This window comes from Panthera onca, chromosome D4 (genome assembly GCF_046562875.1).
Source record: "Panthera onca isolate mPanOnc1 chromosome D4, mPanOnc1 haplotype 2, whole genome shotgun sequence".
Classification (NCBI taxonomy): Eukaryota; Metazoa; Chordata; class Mammalia; order Carnivora; family Felidae; genus Panthera; species Panthera onca.
In genome coordinates this window covers 11476629-11492100 of record NC_138351.1, presented here as the reverse complement: position 1 = coordinate 11492100, position 15472 = coordinate 11476629, and the positions used below count along the sequence as shown (strand labels likewise).

At 43.7% G+C, this 15472-nt stretch overlaps 1 protein-coding gene across 5 annotated transcripts in view; it reads left to right on the top strand.

Moving 5' to 3' along the window:
• DOCK8 (dedicator of cytokinesis 8) overlaps positions 1-15472 on the top strand; it is a 228608-nt gene that overhangs the window by 189816 nt on the left and 23320 nt on the right. For all 5 annotated transcript variants that reach the window (XM_078436043.2, XM_078436042.2, XM_078436044.2 and 2 more), the window contains 9 exons: positions 2214-2310; positions 3704-3838; positions 4840-4992; positions 6076-6234; positions 6866-6966; positions 7741-7933; positions 13191-13334; positions 14563-14694; positions 15157-15291. In XM_078436043.2, the coding sequence (XP_078292169.2) occupies positions 2214-2310; positions 3704-3838; positions 4840-4992; positions 6076-6234; positions 6866-6966; positions 7741-7933; positions 13191-13334; positions 14563-14694; positions 15157-15291 (1249 nt within the window). The remainder of the gene's footprint in view (positions 1-2213; positions 2311-3703; positions 3839-4839; positions 4993-6075; positions 6235-6865; positions 6967-7740; positions 7934-13190; positions 13335-14562; positions 14695-15156; positions 15292-15472) is intronic.

The following is a 15472-nucleotide window of genomic DNA, read 5'->3' as shown; positions in this document are numbered from 1 at the left end:
AGCCTTTCTGTGCGGAGCCTCTCCATACTCTCTGGGTCAGCTCCCAGCCCAGAGCTACGTGGTGAGCCGCCCGTTGTTGAGCTACAGGTTCACCTCCTCAGAACATCAGGGGCGATGTGTTTTTTGGGTTTGTTTTTTCAAGAGAAACCATGGTAAAATTGTAACTGCTCCCCTTACCTATTTGGAAAAGTTGCTGTAATTATAACAGTGGCCTTTCACCTTTTTCTTTCAGATCATTTTTCAGTTATTTGGGCTCTCTTTCTTTTAGAGCAGTAATTTTCAACATTAGATTCACTAGGGGAGCTTTTAAAGCTCCTAGCTCCCAGATGGACCCCAGGCCAGTTAATTCAGGACTTCCCAGCAGTATTACCCAGAAATCAGTATTTGGTAGAACTCTCTAGGCGATGCTGTTGTGCAGTCAAATTTGAGAACTAGTGTTTTAAAGGCCTGGCTCATAGGCTTTCTAAAAACTACACTAGTGGTGGTGGTAGTTGCATGAAAATATAAACGTACTTAGTACCGATGAACTGCACACTACAGATGGTTAAGATGGTCGGGGCATCTTGGTGGCTGAGTCGGTTAAGCTTCCAACTTCGGCTCAGGTCATGATCTCACGGTTCATGAGTTCGAGCCCCATGTCGGGCTCTGTGCTGACAGCTCGGAGCCTGGAGCCTGCTTCGGACTCTGTCTCCCTCTGTCTCTGCCCCTCCCCTGCTTGTGCTCTGTCTCTCACAAATGAATAAACGTGAAATTTTTTTTTTTTTTAAATGGTTAAGATGGTAAATTTTACGTTATGTGTATTTTAGCACAATTGAAAACAAAAACGAAAACCAGACCTAGGTCTGCATTGTCCAATACAGTAGCCACATTAATGCTATAAGTGAACAATACAGGCCAGATTTGGGAGATTTAGTGCCCATGAAAGAGTGTGAAAGACCTCACTAGTAATTTTTATAGTGATCACATGCGGACAATTTTTTTTTCTGTATTGGATTAAATACAATATTTTCAGTTAATTCCACCTATTTCTTTTTACTTTTTTTTTTAGTGTGACTACTACAAAATAGAAAATGACATTTGTGTCCCTCATTATGTCTCTGTTGAAGAGCATTGCTCAAAATCTAAACCTACCAATATGTTTTTTTAAAAATAACTTTTATATTTCACTTTTCTTATGCAAACATTATCACTCGTACAATGAGAAACAATTCGTTGTTTGAGACCAGAGAGCCTGGCGTAAGCTTGAAAACATTTAAACCCCGGGGGAGATCTTGATTCTGAGCCCTCGGGGGTATGGAAGGAATGGTACTGCTCCCATTGCTGGGTGAGGAGGACTCAGGAACAGCTGGTGATCGTGGTCCAAGACTTGGGAGCTCACATCATCGTGCCCCAACTCCCGTGGCAACATTTTGGCCTCGGGAGCATCACGGGAAAATTAATTCTTCGCACTTCCCTTTCCTGGCCACTACATGTAGATGATACAGAATATCCCTTTCCAGCTTCACCTGGATTTTAGGAGAATTCATAAACTAGTGCCTAAAACGTTCTGGTTCCTCAAAATGAACCCTCGTGGAGAAGCAGCACCAGGCGATTTCCCATTCCCTAGTGGGTAATAACCAGTTACATCCACAGGAATGCAACCTTGCTGCCCACTGGGGAGAAACAAAAGGCCCGCACTTGACTGAGCCACCCCAAGGTGGTCTTTGGGAAGTCAAGAGACTAACTCTTCCCGGCCCCAGTGCAGAAGCACCACTCTTTTCTAATCCAGCAGTCAAGTTGTTTGCCAAGGTCGCATCACACCTGGCCTCACTCCCTCTGGCTTGTGGTGGAGGCTTCCCTTGACTCACATCTAGAGATGGCTCTCATGCATGAAATACAAGAATGTCCCGAGCAATCAGATTGGCTAGTCCAGTTGCTAGTAGCAACCAATAATTGCTTTTCTACCCATTTGGTTATTTCTGTAATTGTCATTGTTATTCGTAATAGTGGGGCTGTGGATGACGTGGGGACTTTACCTAGAAAATCTTTTTAAGCAGGCCCTAATCTCAGACAGCACCCTCACTCCTTTTTACCTGTAGCCAGCTCCTTTGCTTTCACCCAGATGGACTCCTCAGAACATTTCTTTACGCCTTGGTGCATAGATTGCCATCACTGGAATATGGCCAGGTTTGATATGCATTTTAATTTGACCTCCTTTTTTTTTTCTTCCTTAGAACAAAGGCAGAGTTAGATCAAGAAGCCTTGATCAGTGGCAATCTGGCTACAGAAGCAAATTTAATCATCCTGGATATGCAGGAAAACATTATCCAGGTGAGGACAACGTACATCTGATCTATTCACCAGGAATATGTTTACTGGACATTCATAAGCAGTTCTTTATAGAACTGTTGTCTATTTGTTTGTTGGTGGGTCAACTCCAGTTGAATTATGGTTGATGTCTAGTATGAGAGCTAAGATTATGACAGGACCAGATTAAAAAAAAAAAAAAAGATGCTAACTTTGCATAATGATGTCTGCTCGGGGCACGAATTGGTGAAGGAAAGTCAGTTGTACCATGACTTCGCCATCCCCGCTGCAGAAAAGTATAGAGTCACTGTGAACTCTGCAGAAATACAATTGGCCATCCTAATTTTATCTCCCAAGTGAATGTTTCCAAGAATTCGCAAGAAGTCTACGTGATAATGGGTTTTTCGTTAACCTGAGAAGTGAGTCCCCGTGTTTCCAGTGAGACGTCATTTATTTGAGTAGGTCCGGGGCCGCTTTTCTTAGCTAGGAAAAGAAGTATTGTTGAAACGCTGTTAAGCCTTCTAACACCAAAGCAATTGTTGTGGAAAAATAAAGACAGGAAGTATGTGATGTAAATATCACAAAAATAAAGACAAAAAGATACGAAAGATATCTTAAGTCTTTGGCATCATATTGATTATATCTTTATCCAACACTGCTTTGAGTGCTACATGCTTAATACCAATCCTCCAAATGTGGTTGGTTGGTTTGTTTTTAATTTTCAAGGAAATGACACTTATCTGTCATTATCTTGGGTGGTGGTAGTCTTGCTGTTCTATTTAGGACACCGCTGCCCCTGAGCAGCCCCTTTTTTACCGGGAGGCCCACAGTTGTGTTTGGAAACCCGCAAAGAAAGCTGCACCTTCTGTACAAAGAAAGAACATTCCAAGAGCTGTTGTCCAGGACGGGGGGAGGGGTACCTTATGACTTACTTAGCAGCCCAGAAGTAGGCATAAGTCCCAAACTATTGGGGAGGTTTTATTTATTTTTTTTTTAATGCTTATTTATTTTTGAGAGAGAGAGCACGAGCAGGGGAAAGGCAGAGAGAGAGGGAGACCCAGAATCCGAAGCAGGCTCCAGGCTGTGAGCTGTCAGCACAGAGCCCAACAGACACGAGGCTCGAACTCATGAACCGCAAGATCATGACCTGAGCAGAAGTCAGATGCTTAAGTGACTCAGCCACCCAGTTGCCCCCGATTTGGGAGTTTGGGAATAAAGTCATTTGGAAATAGGTCTTCAACTGTCATGGCATTAGTTGATGTGTGTGGCCACTTCCCAAACCCTTAACATGTTAGATAAAGAGAGATGGAAATGAGCATCGCTGTGCTGATCGTCAAGAGTGCCTCCTTGTGTCTTCACCCCTCCGCTCACTGGCACCGCACAGGGATTCAGTGATGCTGTTCTTCCACTTCCCCAGGCAAGCTCGGCTCTGGACTGTAAAGACAGCCTGCTGGGAGGTGTCCTAAGGGTCCTGGTGAATTCTCTGAGCTGTGATCAGAGCACCACCTACCTGACTCACTGCTTTGCAACACTCCGGGCTCTCATCGCCAAGGTAAACATGCGATGCTTGTTTTCTGACTCTTAATTAAGAGCAGAGAGTCTCATCCAGCTTCACACTCCTCCCTACAGATGCACCAAAACCCACATGGTGTGGCGTTAAGCGACATTGAGGTAAAGGTTTTAAGTCCCCCTAAGAATGTTGAGAAGTCACCATCGAGAAAAAAACAGTGGCTCTCACACTGGAAATGTGCACAAAACTGTAGAAACTTGACATGTCCACTCACTGGAGACATGAGAGCAAAAACAATTGAGCACTTTTACTTTCCCCCTTTTTAATACCGCGTTTGAGTGAGATTAGCATCCTACACACGACTCCCATCAATCAGTAAGTCTTGCAAAATGTCATGTCCTAAAATGACAGATTTAGAAATAAATTGCTCATAGCCTGAAGAATACAGATTTTCCTTACCTAAAATGGTCTAATGCAGTTTATCTTCTCCCCCTGTATTGGAAAAACCTCAGTACCTTCTTCATGGGATCTCTTCCATTTTTTTTTTTTTAAGTTTACTTATTTATTTAAGTAATCTCTACACCCAGCGTGGGGCTTGAACTCGAGACCCCGAGATCCAGAATTGCATGCTCTTCTGACTGAGCCAGGCCTTTTTTTTACACTCAGAAAGTAGAATTCCTCTGCTCTCCCATGCGGATTATTTTCTCTTTCTTAGTCGCCAGTCATTCCCAGGGGGCCCCGTAAACTCAGGATAATTCCTTCAGCGTTGTGACGTTGCCCGCGAATGCAACCTGGCCCACACGATGCCATTGAATCATGCAGCCCTGATCTTAGTTGTGCCGTTCATAATTAAATCTGAAGTCGACTCCGTTGCTTCAGTTCATCTTCTGACTCAAGGAGCTCGTTATCTTTCTGGAGCAGTGCGTGAGCTCCTCTGGGCTTTCTGCTTGTCCCGGCAGACGCGGCCTCCTTCAACAGGCACCCGGCCCAGAAAGCATATGAAGGTGCCGAGTGACGCCTCATGGCCCCTGTGTCTCTCCTAGTTCGGGGACCTGCTGTTTGAGGAGGAGGTGGAACAGTGTGCAGACCTGTGTCAGCGAGTGCTACATCACTGTAGCAGCAGCATGGACGTCACGCGGACCCAAGCCTGTGCCACCCTCTACCTCCTCATGAGATTCAGCTTTGGAGCCACCAGCGTAAGAGCCCAGACCGGCCGGGGGCCCCGGAGTCAGTAGAGGAAGTCAGTGCAAAGCCCTGGTTGAGGGGGAGGTGGTGGGATTGCCGTGTACTCGTGTCCCTCGTGAAAGAAAACAATCCAAGACGTAGATGGGTAGCAGAGCTGAATTTGTGACCCGAAACGAACATGAAGACCGATGATGCAGTGGCTTCCATCTGTGTGTTTCAGTGTGAAAAAGGAATGAATGTATGTAGGCTAGAAGTTGGCTTCTGTGGAAAGAAATACAGCAGGCAGGTTAGGAATTCAGAAGCGTTTGTCTGGTTTCCCAGTTCTGCTGAGTGGTGCCAGAATGACCTGCGGAAGAGGGTTTGAAATGATCAGTGTCATCTACACTGGTTTTTAATTGCAGCTTGGCAGCCATTGGAATTCGGCCTTAATGGGGAACCATCTCCCTTTACTTTAGTTTATCTAGATTTTGGTATGTTCTTTGGGAACTTACATTTGTGGTCCTGTTAATGAATATGCTCAAGAGATATTAAAAGATAAATTTGCCCCTGGGGAAAAAAAGCAGCTCCCCCCCCCCCACGCAAAATATGTTAGGCATAACCATTTGAAATATTTAGGACATTCCTCAGGGGCTCCCAGGATGGCTGTATTTTTCCATAGGGCTAGAAAGGAGGGAGAAACAGAAAGTCTCTGCCTATCCAGAGTCCAAAAGCTCAGAAAACGTGGCCATAGAGATCCTGTTCCTGTCTGCAGTTTATGTAAAGTCCCCGGAAGAGGAATCTTGGCACAAAAGCATACATCTTTGAGACCCGGCTTTGCAGGCACCTTCCTGCCTTGCAGCATGGAGGCCATCCAGTCCTCGATGAAAATTTAAAGGGAGCTGACAGATTTATGTCACAGCAGTATCCATTTAAACCATTTAAGCAACAGTATGAATCTTGTAAAGTATAGCTCACATTTCATTGAGGGAAAAGGAAATGACGGAGACGGGATGACAGAAACACTGGGGAGTTATTGGTGTCTGGCTCCAATGCCTTCCACGATCTCCTAGCCCAGTGCCTCTTATTTGTCCCATCTCATCTTTTTCCTGCTGCAGAACTTTGCCAGAGTAAAGATGCAAGTAACCATGTCTCTGGCATCTTTGGTGGGCAAAGCACCAGACTTTAATGAGGAGTACCTGAGAAGATCCTTGAGGACGATCTTGGCCTATGCAGAAGAGGACACGGCCATGCAGGCCACTCTTTTCCCCACCCAGGTAGACAGAAGAGCGTGCCTGGTCTCATGCATGGGTCCGGGATCAGCCGATTATAAGCTTGTGTATGTGTACGTGTGTGTGTGTGTGTGTGTGTGTGTGTGTGTGTGTGTGTGTGTACTAGGTAATTATATAACATATAATATATAATTATATAACAGTTCTATATTATACATAAAATATGTAAATATTATGTGTACATGTGTATTTAATATATAACATTATATACATATGAAACCTAAGCTGAAGTCCTAAACTGTCTCCTATTTGGTATAAAAAAATAATAATAATAAATAAAAAAAAAAAAACACGCTGATGTTCCAGAGTACAGTTTAGGGCTTTTCAGGTTGCAAACGAAAGTTCAAGTTCATTTAAAGAAAAAGAGGGCGGATAGTATAAGGATTCAGGGCCAATTCATGGATCCCAAGCGCCAACTCACATCTGAGCCTCAGAATCATTTGGACCTGCAAAGATGAAGGCCACAGAGGGTCCATCTAGACTCCCCTACACCTGTGAGCTCTGCTCCCATAGAGAAGAACGTTTATGGTTTCCCCTTGACCTTCCAAAACAGCCCCTCACTTGTTGGTATGGATTACAAAGCCAGGATTATTTAGAGGTATACGCTGTTTTTCAGGTGGAGGAACTTCTCTGCAATCTGAACAGCATCTTATACGACACGGTAAAAATGAGGGAATTTCAGGAAGATCCTGAGATGCTTATGGATCTCATGTACAGGTAAATTTTTCTGATAAAACCAAAAGATGTCACTTGAGGGTCTAGGGTTTGTTCCTATGGAGTTCTCATTGGTGTAATTAGCATAAGCCATGTGGGTACACTCTTTTGGATGACATCCAAAAGTGTATATACAAATTGGTAGAAATTAATCATGCAGAGTGGGTTGGTCCATGCACACGTTTTTAGAAATATGTCCCTAATTTAAAGTGAGGTATCTTTTACAGCAGTATCTTCTACTTACCAAAGAATGAGAGAAAAGAACTATCTTTTGTCATATGAATTATTTTCCATATGTTTCCCCCCCAATTATATTTAGACATACGTGTACAGTTGTATTTAGAAATCATATTTTATTTTATAGTTTGACGCTTTGTTTTATGGTCCTTGTTCAGGAGAAACTACTCATAGAAATAAATGTGTTCTGATGTGAGGTCATAGAAGGGTAGTACTTTTGTCTTCTGTTATTATTTTGAGAGAAAGGAAAGAAAAGGAAGGAAAGTGCTAGAGATCTGTTAAAATAGACACCATTTTTTTAGGCCTTTTTCTTCCCTATAAAACTTCAATTAAATGCCGTTTCTTGGGGTCCAGCCCACCCTACCTCTGGAATGAAGACAGCTGGACTGATAAATGTTTGGGGTTTTTTTCTCTCATTTTCTGAACATGTTGGGGGAAACTCTTGGGATGGGGGGATTCCTGGGGGAAACAGTGGCATCCACAGCAGAAGAACAGTGTCATTAGCCAGCTGTCCCTGAAACCTTCCCAATATGCCCTCAGAATTGCCAAAAGTTACCAGACATCTCCTGATCTGCGGCTGACCTGGCTCCAGAACATGGCAGAGAAACACATGAAGAAGAAGTGCTACACGGAGGCCGCCATGTGCCTGGTGCATGCGGCCGCCTTGGTGGCCGAGTATCTGAGCATGCTGGAGGACCACAGCTACCTGCCCGTGGGCAGCGTCAGCTTTCAGGTGGGGGACAAGCTCAGCCTTTCCTTTAGGGCAGGGGTTCTCACCTGGGGGGAGCAGTCTTGCCTCCAACCCCAGAAGGCATTTGACAGTCTCTGAAGACCTTTTTGGCTGTTACAAGTGGGGGTTACCTCTGACACCTATAAGCCAAGGTTGCTGCTGAACATTCTATGATGCGTATCAGTTCCCACCACAAAGAATCATCTGGCCCCAAACATCAATCAGTGGTGCCAAGGATGAAAGCACCCTGCTTTAGCAAATTACATTTGCCTCTTCTAATCGCTTTACCATCTCGTTTGGGGTATCTGTTAATTGTTTACAATAAATGTGGAGTTGATAGGCCCCGTAGACTTTCCCAAACACTCAGATCCATGATTACATTTGACCCTCCCCATCAACCCGTGAAGCCGGCACATAGGCAAGGTGTTATTACTCCCACTTTACAGATAAAGACACTGAGACAGCAGTTTCTCTTTTTCTCGTTTAAGCTCTTTCTCAAAGACTTATAGTTGGTGCAGTACACGGACACCTGTGAAAGTACTTTCCAAACACGGGAGAAATGATTTCCCTCGTGGCCCGTTCATTTGATCAGATGCCCCAAGTCTGTAGCGTCCCACACGTTAGTCCCAAATCAAGGAAGAACCACATCGACCCGGGAAGAGAAAAAAGGAGCTGAATCAGTACCTTCTTGGGATAATCTGAATATGACCCATAGTTAGCAAAGGAAAGTGGTCTACCAGGCCTGAAAGTTGGCTCGGGCTACAGTGCTCAGTGGTCACTTGGACAGCTTCTGCCGAACAGTTTAATACGGTCTTTAGAGAAAACAAAAGTTTTATGAGTACCTTTTTAAGAGACACCTAATTTGCAGAAATGACTCTCCTTGAAACCATGAACAATATAGTTCAGTAATAGAGCCCTTTTCAAGCCAGACTCGCAGTCATTTACAAGTGTATTATCTTTGCTTGAATCTACGTGACTGATTTTATAAAAGGCTTTTTTCCACTATTCTTCAACACAATTCTGTGATGGCTGTGTGAACCAGAGGGAGAGGACAATTCAGAACATCTTCCCTAGGCTTTGAGAAGAAGTCCCTGGAACTGTTGCTGGGGGACCAGGAGCTTCGGATTTTTTAGAACTCTGTTCACCTCTTCACCTGTTTGCTTCTTATTATTAACCCCTCTTTTCTTATGGCTTTTGATAACAATGCTATTTATTCTAACATTTTATTCTCAGCAAATAAACTCTATGCTCAATTCAGAAATGTTTGTCATAAAAACCAAAAGGGAAATTCTTATCCAAAAATCATAAAAATATCACATCTGATTTTCATTCACATAAAAGTGAAGAAAGCTATAAAAATCATTTTAGAGGTATCTGCTTCTTTCATCACATTCATTTTGGCCATTTGATATTATCAAGGATAAATATTATAAGTGCTACTCTTTCAGTTCCCAGAAAATCTTTAGGTGTTTTACTTAATGTTGAATTATGTCACCCTCCTTTTGTGTTTCATTAACTGAACTATTTCTTAACATTCTTCTCTGCCTTTTTCACAGTTACTATATATTTTTTATTTTTTTTTAATGTTTACTTATTTTATTTGACAGAGGAGAGAGAGACAGAGAGGATGAGAATCTCAAGCAGGCTCTGCAATGTCAGTGCAGAGCCCCATGCAGGGCTCTAACCCATGAACCATGAGATTATGACCTGAGCCGAAATCAAGAGTTGGATGCTTAAACGACTGAGCCACCCAGGCGCCCCCCAACAGTCACTATATTTTATTTGCTATTGTTCACTTAAGTTTTAATGGCATTTCATGATTGACTTTCATGTTTGGTAAGCTTAATAATTCTAATTTCACCTAGAATTCAGTTGATGTGCTTATAATAAGCTATGCCAAGGCAAGATAGAATAGTTATTCTAGAACCAACAGAATTCCACATCTCTTCCGCATGGGGGCAGATAGCTCTATTTCTCATACATCCATATCCATTCATTTTATTCTTCTAGATGATACTGAGCATTTATTGTGTCTTCATGAACTTTACATTCTAGACAGGGAGAGCAACATCAGATTCCTTATTTGATTCCTTATTGATTCCTTATTCCTTACTGATTCCTTATTCGATTCCTTATTGAACTACCATTATGATAAATGTAATGAAGAGGTATAAGATGCTGGGAGTGTTTATAATGTGACCTAACCGGGGGATTGTGAGAAGCTCAGAAGGACCAGGAAGGGGAAGGCAGAAGGAACTGTGAAGTATGAGGTCCTCATGGTGCACAGAACATGGTGAGATAGGTGTTCTCAGCTGGGGAAGAAGAGCCAAATTGTGTTCCTGCCTATGAGCCAATTGCTTTCTCTCAAGGAACACATACCAGATCTTTTTGGAAACGTATGCTTGCGAGTGACAAATACCTAGCCTAGACCGACCTTAGGTGGAAATGGAATTTATCAGCTTGCCTGAGGGAGGTGAGCAGTAAGCAGCACCTGCCAAATTGGAAGGAAGGCCCCAAACCATGTCATCAAACTTCAGTGGCATCACTGCTTCCTGTCTCTGCTTTCCCTTATGTCGACTTCATTGGGCAGACGTTTCCCATACTCGCTGAGAAGTATTTAGGTTAAGGCCTTCCCTGGTTCCAGACCAAGAGAATAGAGAGATGGTTCATGGCTAGCAGGTCCCAAGAAAGTCTCAGTGGATCTTATTGGTTCTGACAGGGTCACGTGTTCATCCCTGAACCAATCGTAATGGCTAGAGAGATGGAAAGCTCTGATTGGCTGGACTAGAGCGGAGGGCTGCGCCAGGAGTATGGTTCCTTAGTTTGCAGAAAGATGAAGGACAGCGTTAACCACAGATGTCCAGAGCTGATTTTTTAAATACTGTGTGCTTTAGTTTTCAACCTTGTTCTTCTCCAGTAGAATTGAATTTTTGGAAAAGAATTACAAACCGGAGATAGATAAATCTGTGCGAGGAAAATAACCTTGAGGCCACTGAATTCCAAGGCCCTGAGGTCGTTGAAATTCTATGCCCCAGAGAGCAGTGTTTATTCCACAAACGTAGATATGGATACATTCTCAGATGCTGCTGTTACTTCTGCCTCCCTGATTCCCAAGCCAGGAAAGGCTGCCAGAATCCTTTAACTCTGATTACAGCTAACAAAGCTACTTTACTTCAGATCTGTTCCTGTCCCTGTAGAAAATTGCATACAGTTCTAATAGTACTCACTTCTTGAGTTATTAGATTCTTGTAGCGGAATCCCTTGTACCTTCTGTTATTCCAATCTGGAAACATCATAATAGAAAGACCAGGTTTGGAAAAAGACTGGCTCAAGAGATTCTGAGAGTCTCCTATATTCCTAAAACTGCAGTACAGTCTGGGATGTGAAGATACAGGACCGTGACAGCTCTCTTCTGTGATTGCTAAGGTTGAGTCCCTTGATCTTGCTAGCCAGGCGAGGAGGCAGGCAGATTTTTCTTCTCAAGCCAACTCTGGTCAGTTAGTAGCAGCCGAGTGGAATGCTATGCTGGAAAAAATTTTGAGACTACAGTTGACCCTTGAACAACATGGGGTACCCCCCACATAGTCAAAAATCCACATGTAACTTTCACTCCCCCTAAACTTAACTACTAATAGCCCCCTGTTGAGCAGACACCTTACTGGTCACAAAAACAGTCAATTAATATGTATTTTGTATGCTATATTTATAATATATTGTATCCTTACAATAATACCTAATTTTTCCTTAATTTCTTCTTGGTATCTCTAAGCCACATGGTTTGTGAGTCTTTTCAAATTGTTGCAAATCTCAAAAATTTTTCGAATATATATTTTTTAATGCACGTAAGTGGGCCCGTGCAGTTCAAACCCACTGAACCACAGTTCAGTGGTGCTATAATTGATTAGTTATGCCTGCTATGAGTGTAGGAATAGAAAAGAGTGGCGTGTGTGCTACCTGTTTGCAATCTCTAAGCTGGGAGGATTTCCCAAGTCTTTTATGCTCTATGTGCATTTCTTCCACAGCTGTGAGGTTGAAAAAAACGACTCTTAAGATGTCAAGAGTGAGAGTCACCGCAAGGACCAGAGAGGGGCTGAGGCAAGAGAGGCACACAAGGATCAGAATTTAAGGAAGCACTCACTCTTAGAGTCACACGAGTTCAGAGTCATTACTTACAGGACCCTGAGAGTGAATACCTCCCTGAATTTTGTGCTCTTGGTTTTTTCGCTTGGTTCACGCTGGCCCTGGTTACTGTACTCCCTGCTGGAGACTTTAAACTCTATGGTTTGTGTAAAGGGAAAGCTGTATATAGGAACAAAATGAGCGAAAACAACGGTAACTGCCACATTGCCATAAACACGTCCACAGAGAGGACATTGTCACTTGCTGTTATAGGATGGTTCACCTGAAAGTCAAGTCAGTAGCATTGTACTCCAGAGGTTCACCTGGCTATGGAAACAAGGAGTCTAGCTAACTGTTAATTGGCCTTTGCTTTTATTTTTTTTTAATGTTTATTTATTTTGGGGTGAGAGAGAGAGAGGGAGAGGGAGAGAGAGAGAGAGAGAAAGAGAGAGAGAAAGAGAGAGAGAGAGAGAGAATCCCAAGCAGGCTCCATGCCCTCAGCACAGGGCCCGGTCCCTCAAACCATGAGATCATGATCTGAGTCACAACCAAGAGCTGGGCGCCTAACCGACTGGGCCACCCAGACACCCCTAGCCTTTGCCTTTTAAAAGCCATGACCCCAGGACGTCTGGGTGGTTCAATCAGTTAAGCATCTGACTCTTGATTTCAGCTCAAGTCATGATCTCCCAGTTTGTGAGTTTGAGTCTCTGTGCAGACAACGTGGAGAGTGCTTGGGATTCTCTCTCTTCCTCGCTCTCTGCCCCTCCACTGCTCCCTGGCTCATGCTCTCTCGCAAAACAAATAAATTAAAACAAAAAAACATGACCTCTGCTGGGTGTCCCATAGGGTCATTTCACAAAAGTAACTCAACCATTGTTACGTCGAGGTATGTGTCCTTTACGTACATCCTGATGGTTAAAAAGAAAAGACGACTAAGTTTCGAAGACCAGTTGCTCAGTGTACTTTCGAGATGAATGGCAGCCAGAGCCTCCTCTGGGTAGAATTACAGACCTTGTAAAATCACAGGCTGGGTGAGGATCTTTGAACATGGGCTGCCTCGTTGCTGCCTCGTGGGTCCCTGTGGTACCTCTCCTTAGCGTGGCTCCCCCGTCCTCCGGGCTTATAGTGCGATCTCTTTCAGAATATTTCTTCCAACGTGCTGGAGGAGTCTGCGGTCTCTGATGACACCTTGTCCCCTGACGAGGACGGTGTGTGCTCGGGCCGGTACTTCACCGAGAGCGGCCTGGTGGGCCTCCTGGAGCATGCGGCTGAGCTGTTCAGCACGGTCAGTGCCTACAGAGACCCCGGGGCCTCCCTGCAGACCGAGCGCCTCATGAGATGCAGCCTTACCACCGAGCCAGGCGCGCCTGGTGCGGGGATGCTCAGGGGGCGGGGTGGCCCCCCGGATGACTTTGACGTATGCAAATTGCATCAGCTCTCCAGGTAGCTGAGAAAGCTTTCATCACTGCGGTATTCCGGTCCTCATGGCAGGCTCTTTGCCTGGGCAACAGCATCCCTGCATTATTTCCATTTTCACAGGGTGGAGGTTAGGCTGCAGAGAGGTGAGATGACCCGCCAAGGGTTACACCGCAAATGACGAGGTGGGTTCTCACCCCCTCGTTTTCCCTCTCATGGAGATAAACGTGGGGGCAGAGCCTCTGGGAAGAGAGGGAAGGAATAGATCGACCGTCTTCCTTCTTGACAACTGGGTGATCCTCAAGTTTGTCACAAACCAGGACCAGCTCGGAGAATTGTGGGGGCCCACACCGCTGAGACTCCCCCCATTCCCCTAGTCTGGGTCTAACCACCCCTAATAAGAGAAAAAAATAGGTAGATGAAGTCTGTGAGATTCAGGGCAGGGAAGAAAGTCTCTTGCCCATTTTTATTCTGATAATCCCTCACCGCCCCCAGTTTTTAAGCCCTGTAAATATCTAATACATCACTGTGTTTCGCTGATCCAATTTATGTTTATCTTTATATTTTTCTTTCTTTTCTGCTTTCATTTCTAAGTTTCCTACCCTAGCCCTCTATGTATTTTAATTATTGTTTTACTATCTTTCCTTTTTTCTGCTTTCCATTTCAGGATTCAGAGAAAGTGCCGTATACCTCTGTTTTATTCTTAAAATGCAAGAAAGTGAACTAGTTAGAACCCTACCAACTCCTTTCAGGCATGCGTTGAACATTGGGCTACAGAGTGGCCCCTGATGACATTTAAACACGCTGAAGCTGTCTTCCTGAATAGTTACTGTTCCCTGCAGCCAATCTCCTATCTGTTTTTATCCCTTGAAAACCCTTTTTCCCAGTTAACATCATTGTAAAGGACCATTTAGCATGTGTCTAGTTCAGTGTGAGCGCTCCAGCCATTCCAGAGAAGCTCAGACATCACTCCTGCTCTTAAAATATCGTGGTGCCAATTAGTAATCCGTTCTCCAGCACTTACTGAACTCTGAATGTTCTTCTTAACTTGCCAAGGGATTAAATTCTTTTTTTCCTCTTCTTCTTCTCTTTCCAAGGGAGGACTGTACGAGACAGTTAACGAGGTCTACAAGCTGGTCATTCCCATCCTGGAAGCACATAGAGACTTCCGGAAGCTGACCTCCACACACGACAAGCTACAGAAGGCTTTTGACAGCATCATTAGCAAGGTAGTTGGGGACCCTGGCCAGTGGGTCCTGTTACCTGGCAGCAGGTGACCCTGTCCCAGAGATGCTTAGCCTTGCTTCCTCTCTAGGGAGGGATTGGCCTGGAACACATCATTACTGTAGCTCTCACCTACTAAATGGAGAGGGCCTGGTAATAGACAGAGGACCAGAGTGCAGACTGTGAAAGAAAGCAGCTTGAATTACTTTACAACCAGGAAATGTGAAAATCCTTTAAATTCACTTAAAATAAGTCCTAGAAATCTTTTGTGGCATTTTGATTGTTATTATTTCCAAAGTTTATTCCATAAATATTACATTTTTTTTTAAAGGAGTGATTTTGGTTTATGTTAGCCATAGGAATAAAATGCTTTGTAACACAACAGTGAAAGACTCCTGCCCTTTCCAAACCAGTAGATCTTCGAGAATTTCCTAGCTAAAAAGAGGCTTTCTTATTTTGCTCATTAGGGTCATAAGAGAATGTTTGGAACCTACTTCCGAGTTGGTTTCTATGGATCCAAATTTGGGGATTTAGATGAGCAGGAATTCGTTTACAAAGAGCCTGCAATTACCAAGCTACCTGAGATTTCTCACAGACTAGAGGTAAGAAAAGTGCTTGATATTATATACTTCACAAAAGCAAGTTAAAGTGGGTTATTACCAAAAAAAAGAGTTATGGATTCATCGTTGTCTGTATAAAACTTTTCCACATTGCATTTATAATATGAAGGTATTAGGTGAGGTCATAAGGTAAAGCAGGATTTGGATAAATTTTCCCTAAGAT